Genomic DNA, 9,872 nt, shown 5'->3' with positions numbered 1-9,872 from the left:
GTGGAGCGTATCTCGACGGACGTTGCCAGTCGGGGGAGTGGTATGGGGAACAGCTCTCGGAGCACAGCAATGTGCTCGAGATGAGGGCTATTCTGTTGGCTATGCAGTCTTTTCGGGAGATCCTACATTCCAAGGTGGTTTGTGTGGCTACGGACAACACTACGGTTGTCGCGTATCTGGAGAGATAGGGGGAACCAGGTCTCACACCCTGTGTGCCCTCGCCATCCGCATTCTTTGTCAGGAAATGCAGTTGACAATTTGTGTCAAGCATCTACCAGGCAGGTTGAATGTTGTGGCGGATGCTCTTTCCAGGCGCCGCCAGCCGGTTTTGACAGAGTGGCAACTGAATCCCTCGTTTTTCGAGGGAATTTGTCAGGTGTGGGACAGGCCTCACATAGACCTATTCGCCACTTCACTGAACAATCAGTTGCCAACGTTTGTCTCTCCGGTTCCAGATCCAAGGGCTTGGACCGTGGACGCTCTGTCTCTTCAACCTGGTGGGCAGGGTGCTGCAGAAGTTTCGGGAGCATCAGTGTTCCCTCCTCCTGATAGCGTCCCTGTGGCCGAGGCAGCCTTGGTTTCCGGAGCTTTTGTCGCTTCTGGTGGAAGAGCCCCTGGCTCTTCCTCTCAGAGAGAACCTCCTTCGCCAGCCTCGGTCCAGGACGATGCACTCTCGTCCGAAGATCCTCTACCCTCACGCGTGGAAGCTATCTCAAGAGGCCTCGCTCAGACAGGCTTTTCTAGGGACGTGTCAGATCACATCGCTCGATCAATTAGGTCTTCTTCATCTGCCGTCTACCAGTCACGATGGAAGATTTACTGTGATCGGTGTGTCGGCAGGAAGGTCGAAGGAGGAGTGAGATTCATGACTTGTCTTCTCACCCCTCTTGCCTCCGGTGGTCCAGGAATTGGAATTGCCGTTACCCTTCTCACAGATCCTGCCTTTATGGCTAAGAATCAGGTTCCTGGCTTCTCGCCCGATCCGATTAAGATTCCGTCTTTGACTGCCTTCGTTGGGTCTGAGGAACGAGATAGGTTGATCTGTCCCTGTCGGGCGCTTAGGTTTAACCTCGATAAAACCAGGGGGGGGAGGGGGGGGCCGAGGATCTCGATCTCGTCTGTTTTTGCCTATTAAGCAGGGTCAACAAGATATCTCCTCTCAGTCAGTGTCTAGATGGATCTGTCAGGTCATCAAGTACGGTTACGACCACTCGGATGATCAGGTTCGGGCGTTGTATAAGGTGAGAGCTCATGAGATCAGGGCCCTTGCTGCGTCATGGGCCCTCCTCAATGGGTCCCCCTTTCAGGAGGTCATGTCCGCGGCTTTCTGGCGCGGACAGACTACCTTCACGGATTTTTATCTCCGGTCCTTGGCCTCTCATTCTGATGGATTGTATTCCCTTGGACCGGTGGTGGTTGCACAGTCTGTGGCTGTTCCTCCACAGTAATTCAGTGATTTTAAATAGTATGCTATCAGGCACCACGGTGGTACACCTGCTCGTTTCACGGGGAGGTTTTCCATTTTTTAATTACTTTCGGGGCTTTATTAGGGGGGTTCCTTGAACCTTTTCCCTACCTTGAGCATGTCTCGAGTTTGTTCCGTCAGCCTGGTCTGCCTGGATTCGAAGCCTCCACTACGGTAAGACGAATTCGCATACTAAAGTTATGGTAATTANTGATATAGGTTACATCACGGTAGGGAGGTAGGGATATTTGAATCTTTGTTTTTGGGCTACAAAGATGGGTGTAGGTATTGTATATGCATACTAAACATACTAAAGTTATGGTAAGTATTACATCATAAAAATTGGTTTTACTTCAAAAACCTCAAATCAGAAACCAATTACAACAAAAACTTGATATTGGATTGCATGGACCTTCAGCCAACACTAAACTTTTCTATACTATTTTTACAAGTCTGAAACGTATCCGAAGGTGTAAATATATGTACACTTAGTCTATTTTTCTTACTAAAATACACTCATGCAGGTTGAGAATTTAGAGAAGATCGAAAGAGTCGACAAATGTGGGAACCCCTTGCATAATTTAGGACTTGCGTTTGCGCGACCAAAATAAATCTGTTGCACACATTGCAATATTTGGGATCTTTGTCTTTCACTCTACTTCTAACTTTCTTATGTTTCCTGGTGCACTGCTTGGCGCTACCTCACTTGTGGCTTTAATGTTGAACGTATGCCAAGGTGACGAATGCAATGGGTTTGTCCCCAGGCCAGGACATACCGAATTCCTTAAAATATTATTCACCCGTTGTCAGTATAATATGACCGGGCGGAATACTATACTGGGTGTTTTCAGCGTGATATGTCAGTGAGATAGCACTAAAAAATTGGTATCAGGTAGCAGTGAACGGTAGAAATGGCCCGACTCTGAAAAACAAGACACGTGTCTATGAAATGTAAACATAGCGGATTTACCCTACACAACAGATATATTCATGTATATATATTTGTAAACTGTATTATATTTGCAATACATATAAAGTAGTAGGAAGTGTATAAACTTCTTTTTTCTATGTATGTCACTTGTGTGAAAACCATGGTTACCACATCAAATATTACAAAAAAAATGCCAAAAAAAGCCATTTTTGACCCAATTTTGACTCGCAACTAGTATTATTTTTCCCAAAACTCTGTCTAAAGTTAAAGATTTCATACTTGGTTGCAGAATTATCCGTGTCCCAGTATAGGTCGTTCATCTCGATTTTTTGCAATTTGCGTTGTGTGCTGTTGTCAAAATTTTACTTCCCTTAAAGCTAGCTTTTCATGTGTAGACACCCTTTCGGAAAATGGCCAAAAGTTCAATCTCTAACCAAAAACATTTTTTTTTATACAATGTGAAGCCCACATACATTGTAGCTCACTTCATCATGCTTATACCAATTTTAGAACAGTCAAATTCTTATTATTTTTTTACAGATCATTATACAGGGGTTAGCCATTTAACAAATAAATCACCCACGGTCACAACCCCTCCACTGTACACTGCTACCTCATATCTGCGTTATCGTTAGGAGGCAATTACACCATCATACCCTGTCTGTTACCATGTTAAAGCCTATAAACATTAAACCAATATGTTTCAAAAGATATAACTAAACATCTTGATGGGCTGTCAGGTATTTTATAATGATAATAATTTCCCACGTCATTTGGTCCTTAGTGTGCGGAATACTTGAAAATCTTTCACAGTTATTAATATTCATTACTAATTTGTAATCAATTAGAATGGTTTGGTGTGTGCTTGTTTCTCTGACTTCATTAGTTCCAATTCACATCTTAAGAACAAAGCATCTGTATAGTACAACTCAGGTGACCTTTGAGGCCCATTGTCTTCTTGGTGAGAACGTATGGCTTTTTCAATATTGTTCAGACATCGAAGACTTAAATAGTCAGCGTATAAATGTGCATATTAGATCCAGCATGGAGAAACTACAATGCCAAAAACGCCGCGAAATGTGAAAACAAATCAATTTTAATACGTTTTCGAAACTATCTTTTTAAAGAAAACAAATATCTCAAAATTTGGCTGTGCATTTATTCCATTTTTGTTTTCAATGACAAATTTAGATTTCTCATAGTGTATGACATATACCTTCGTAAAGTGATGGTAAAGTGAGGTAACAGGTCAAATATAATCAACCAAATGGTCACAAAATACTCTTTCATGGAACTGAAACAAATAAATAAAGCCTTATAATATTAACATTTTAACATGCATATATAAAAAACGATAAGCATTGACCACGCTAGCATGATTAAAAGCGCCACTCATATATCTAAACATCTGAAGGTGTTGATTTATAAACACTTTAACATTATAGTACCTTTTTTCGAAATGAGTTAAGTTAACTTGTTTGCGGATAGGTGTGCTTTACTGAAGAAGTTAAACGGGGAATTAGTATGCGTGATTCCTCGGTGATAAAATCAACATCGTCATCCATATTTACTGGATAATCAACTTTCCTGCAAATTTATTGGTAGACTAATTCATAATTCAAATGTAGAACTTATAATGGAAATCATGAGTGTTTAAATAAAGGATAATGATACAAACTAGCATAAAGTGCACCATACCTTATGTACTTGTTACGTACTCATATCTTTTGTTAACGCCACGGCAGAGCAATAATTAATTGATATGTATATTTTTGTCACCGAAACCATAGGAACACATAAGCGTAACCATGAGAATACATTAGCGTTACCATGAGAACACATCAGCAAAGCAAAATTATAGCTTTGATAGATCATTTTTTAAAGGAACCTATACATTGCGAGACTTTTATGAGAGATAATAAGGATGAAATAAACAAAATACAAACAACAACAGTGTTCTGGGTGTAACACTTCAGCAGGCCGTGACTAGACCGAAATTCAAACCCTGAGTTTCAGATTGATAATAACATCGCTCTAACTGATTGAGCGACCTGGTACACGGAAGCGTCGTGGACCAACTGTGCTGCAATTAAATCCAAGCGGAAGTTACATGGAGTTTACTGTATACGTATTTAGGAAAAAAACACAGTGCAGTGGGACAGGGATCCTTGAATGGATAGACTGTTTCTTTATGGCGATATTACACAGTGAAATATGTATTACAGAAAAATATGTCAAACCCGTGATTCTGTTAAATGAAAAACACTTACCATATACATATTTTGGGAACATACTTTGGAAACATAATTTTATAACATTTTAAATAGCTACAGAATGTACTGTGGATTCCATTTTGTATTTGCTTCATTCGTCTTTCGATATATTTTGCAGCATTATAGTGTTTCGATTATATTGAAAAACAGAGATGCCAGGGGTCAAACTCATGGCCTATTTAGGATCCGGCTGCGAATAATGTTGCAAAGCAGGATAAGGAAATACACATTATGAAACTGAAACTAAAATCTCCTGTTAAATGAAATAAATTTAAAACCAAAAGAAAAGCTGTGTATTGACAATTAATAAAGCAGTGAGTCTCAAAGGAACGCACAAAATGAATTTAGGGGTGCAATGTCTCCTTTTCGTTATTTTCGTTTGGAATAGGAAGTGGTAGGATTGCATTCCAGAGGTAGGCATAAAGGCAGCGGAAAGGATACGTTAACACCCGATGGACGATCTGATAATTAGTAACAACGGCAGGATTTGGTAGATCGACGATTGTAATATCTGCCCCACTCCTTATTCTTGCTGTTATATACTTATCATTTTTTGAATCAGCAAGTGAGATCCAAACGCTTAAGGTCTTGCTTTCATAGTAATGCTCTAGGAAAACAACATCCTTCCAAAGCATCACAGGTGTGAAGATTTCCATTATTTTTTTCTCGTTATCTACCAAAAAAAGGAACGATACCCTCTTGATCTGTTTCATCACTACTGTGCTGATGAGCCTCTGGGTCAGTTGGGTCTCTTTCTTGTAGCTGATGTCTTCCAGACACATAGCAAGTTCGCCATTTTCGGTCTTGCACCGAGAAACAGACAAGTACATATTACGTTGTTTGTGATGTGTGTTGTGCTCCTTGTTTAGATGAAACAACTTGATGGTGAACAGTTTTCCAACCCTCCCATAACGATATGTTTTTGCTATGTCAATGTCAATGTCAAGTACAAAATATGTCCTGTTTCTGCTGAGTAAATTGTAATGAAAAACGTTAAAGGTACACACAGTCCTATGCACTTGCTTTTTCGATATTTCCGTGTTCTGGTACACTTCTTCTTTTGTCCTGTGTTGACATACCATGTTCACCGGTTCGACTACAAAACAAAATGAGCACTATCAGAATTGCGTAGCGCGGACATGCGGCTTAAATTTGTGTTCCCCAATTTCTGTAAACCTTTTCTGTTCACAGGAACTATCATAGTGTGGGTAATTCACGAAGGCGGTTGATCGGGATTCAAATATCTGCCCATTTTACATTATGGTTTGGTTAATGTTCAGTCTGCAAATCCAAATATTTATGAATAAGCAGTGTGAAACACAATCTAGTATCAAAGGAAGTAGCAAAACCTAACTGATGTACAGTTACATCTCATATCCCTCAACATATATATATGAACGGTCATAAGGTCGAGGAAAATCTGCAACAGTCTCTGTTGTTGATAACAGATCTTTTTCCTGCCGTTTTCCTAATAAGTCCTCACTTTTTTACATACGAAGCAGTTTCTATTCATCTACCATTGAATGAACTCTATTATAGCCTATAATGTCACAATAATTGAAATGAGAAAGTATCTATAACACTGGAAGATATTAAATACCTTGCTGTAATTTAAACATCCATAGAAAATATTAATAAAACGAATTTGAAGCGTAAATGATCTGTTGTTTCCTCATTTCAACCAATATCAACCTGATAGTAATGCTTGTGATCAACTTTTCACAGTCAAACGTTCCTATGATTGAAGACGCTTATTTCAAACAAATACGTGACAAATTTTATAATGAACTGTCTATCCAAATTTGATTGATTCATTTCATTTTCTGTGTCAATATATATTTGATTGTTTACAATCAATTGATCTTTACAATAAGAGATGATATTTTTACAATCGGCGATTTTTGCTTATTCACATTTTTTAACCTTTTTGACCTATTTCCTCTTAGTTTCTTCTTTCTAAACGTCTTTTTTGTGCATTGTTGTTAGGCTCTAAACGACTGAAATTATCTATGGAACGTAAGACATACAACAACAAACCATTGATAAAGTACTTATTTCAATGTAACATAAATTTGACTTTCAGATTATAAACTTGATTCAGGATTCAGTCCCACTGCCAATATACCTTTTTTAGGGATTATATGATTACATGTAACAGGAAAGTATAAAAGTACAGCACGGTCGTTGATTCTAGCAATAGATCATGTCAATGCTAACCATGTAAGTAGTGCAAATTACAATTGTTGTTATTTGACAGTCCAAACAAACAGTTGATTTTCATACAGCAACATTTCTTATTGGAGCTCGGAATGTTGCATGAAAGACTTGAAAACAAATGCCAAACATTGTATAGTAGAATATTTTCGTTGGCAATTGATGTTTTTGCATCTTTTAAATGTTTTTACATTTTAGTTTAAGTTCGTTGTTATATCGTCTATATAACCCCAATCATACAAACGCGTTCTCCATTTCTTTGTTGACAAGCGGACTCCTTTGATGTTTTCAACGATCTGTTATTAACGATTTTATACGTCAAATTCGTATTTTGATTTGCCAAACTCTTACAATTGTATGTATGCATATCGCAGACGAGAACTTAACCCGTATCCAATCAAACAACGCCTAACAAACGAATATATCAAGAGTCTTTAATGATGTATTTTAAAACAATATTTCGATCCTCTTTGAAAGGATAAATTCTGTAAACGGTTGCAAAAATGTTGCTATTCAATAAGTAGGTTAAATAAATTGAGAGAGAAAAATAAGAAAAACATTAGAAAAACAGCATTATTGTCTTCGATGAATGGAAATTATGATCTGTAACTGATCCCATATCGGGAACTCTGTAGTTATATTAAAACAGGTGGTCGCCTGAGCAGGTTTTCCTATTTATGATAAACACACTGTCAATAGCGACCAGATCTCTCTCAATGAATTAAATCTAAACTTTATTATAATAAAGGTAAAACGTAAGCAGCTGTAGATTTCAAAACAAATAATAGCAAAAGCGATAGTAGTTAAAAAGCCATTTCGAAAATGTGCTTAAGGTTATGTTTACCTTCCTCTGATGGTAGAATGGTGAAGGCGGGAAAGCTAGGGATATATACGCCTATTATGACTAGCATAATCAGAAAGAGCACCAAGGCAGTGTTAACTGGAGACGTCATGGCAACGAAAGCCTGACCGAAGGTCCATAGTTTCCATATCAAAATTTGGAATCGTTCGTTAATGATTCGACCAGGACCCCGCATAGAATCGTCTAAAATGTGAAGGAAAAGCAGAAAACAATTAAAGCAATAAAACTGAAGAAATGCAGTAAATTATTGGAAATTAAAGATTGTTTTGACCCCATATACAAAATGTACATATTTTATGTATCCATAAATATCTCTCCCATAAACACGAGCATTTCTCTATAAGTTATCATTTCCTGAGACGTGTACCCCAGTTAACACACTCTGACAACAATGAAAATAACATGTAGACAAGTAATCATTTTTCGCACTCTACTGTATATAATCTTGGACAAGAAAAGAGTGATCTGTTTTGAATCTTGACACATTTCTGTCGCATAAGATGCAAAGTTTAAAAATAGATATCACATAGCTAAACATCAATGCTCTGTCATTCATAGATCAAAACCAATTGTAATACTTGTTTGATGTTTGAGTCTTTTCGAGATATCTAAATTTAATTTTGAAGTTCTGACAATTAAAAGTATGCAAATAATAATCTAAACCATTACACAACCCCAGTAACCACAGCTACAGTTTGGCTTAATGTATAGTCTGCACTCAATAAACATTGTTCCTGTTAACCAGAGTTCTAATCGCATAACCTTATCGTAGAACGAGTCAAGTTTCCAAAAGTCGACATTGAGATCGACAAACAGAATATATTGGTGGAGTTATAAAAAATTACCGAAACTAGACATAATTGTGATATCATCAACAGTTGATGAGGGCGGGGTTAATAAGGCTTATGCAATTTTCAGTCTGTAACTTTTATTGAACAACCATCTATCAGATTTAAACATGCTCAGCTGAAGTTACCGTTGGGCAATGGGAAAGATTTGTGGTACAATATATCTATGTAATTGAAGTGAAAATGACTCACCGATTTCCCGTGGTTTTTGCATAAATGAAACTTCCAGTGGTATGTATGGAATGTATTCTGGGTTGGTGATGCAGACTTTATGAATACCAACAGTTTCGTCACTGTGGTGAACATTTCTACAAGCTTTACAAAAGAATATTTTACAATTTGGGCAGAATATATCCGACTGCTTAAGACAAAAATGACACGCGTCAACTTGAAGTTTCTTGTCCTTGAACATCATGTTGTGACTTGAGTTATTGCCAATGTGGATTGCTTCACTACAAGATCTACACAGACTTGAGTCACAATCTTTACAGTACGCGTCCGCAAACTTGTTTGGACACTTGTCGCAAAACTCCTCTTTCTCTTTGGTCGAAATAAAAGATTTCAAATCTCTTAAAATATTGTTTTTTTCATAATTTAAAACGTCAGGGGAGGAGGCCTGATAGACTCGCAAGCACAACGGACAGCGGATCACACGTTCATAAGTTGAACTTTGTAGAAATTGATGAGTCATACATTGTTCACAGGTCGTGTGTGTACAGGGATAATACCTAGGTGTATGCATATTTTCATCGAACGGATTTCGGCAAATGGGACATTCTAGAAACTCGGCGCTTAAATCATCAAGTAGTTTTGCGATGTGGTTGGTTGCCATTCTTATTGACCCGTTGAAGCTGAAAAAGAGACAATTTCAATCAAATATGTATAAACGTGTTTATTTTTGTTCAATATATGTTATCTGTGATCTTACAAACATGTAGGTTCGTCTATAAATGTCCTTAGTTGTTTGCTGAGAATCAAACGAATGGCCCCGGCGTTTTTCTCTCATTGACATTGCAATTTTTGACAAAAAGTGTCTTTAGTTCCCTAGTGTATTTTTGGTAATACTTAATTTTCGGCATCAATGTGAACTTAAAGCCTAAAACATGAAACTGTCATTCTTAGCTCTTTGGGGACGGAGTGTTTTTTGGGTGGTCTCCGAGCTAGGAAACACGAGATGTTCGAGCGACCTTCTTTAGCTGTTGAAATCGATTTGTGTACTGATTTCTTTGGTATTCAGAGTCCAGTGTTGCTAAATGTATATGTATCACCCCCTCCCCCC

General features: G+C 38.0%; 1 protein-coding gene across 2 annotated transcripts in view; it reads right to left on the bottom strand.

Moving 5' to 3' along the window:
- Window positions 1-3,549: 3,549 nt before the first annotated feature.
- LOC110467130 overlaps window positions 3,550-9,872 on the bottom strand; it is a 10,896-nt gene continuing 4,573 nt past the window's right edge. Inside the window, exons 2-4 of one of the 2 annotated variants that reach the window (XM_021524063.1) lie at window positions 8,786-9,444; window positions 7,728-7,928; window positions 3,550-5,765 (exon numbers count right to left, since the gene is read on the bottom strand). In XM_021524063.1, coding sequence (XP_021379738.1) covers window positions 5,014-5,765; window positions 7,728-7,928; window positions 8,786-9,425 — 1,593 coding nt within the window. In that variant the 5' untranslated portion in view covers window positions 9,426-9,444 and the 3' untranslated portion in view covers window positions 3,550-5,013. The remainder of the gene's footprint in view (window positions 5,766-7,727; window positions 7,929-8,785; window positions 9,445-9,872) is intronic. The other variant, XM_021524064.1, reaches the window with a different exon arrangement.

Source organism: Mizuhopecten yessoensis, unplaced genomic scaffold (assembly GCF_002113885.1).
Source record: "Mizuhopecten yessoensis strain PY_sf001 unplaced genomic scaffold, ASM211388v2 scaffold11161, whole genome shotgun sequence".
NCBI lineage: Eukaryota > Metazoa > Mollusca > Bivalvia > Pectinida > Pectinidae > Mizuhopecten > Mizuhopecten yessoensis.
The sequence above is the reverse complement of the archived record's forward strand: the minus strand, read 5'-3'. Positions and strand labels throughout refer to the sequence as shown.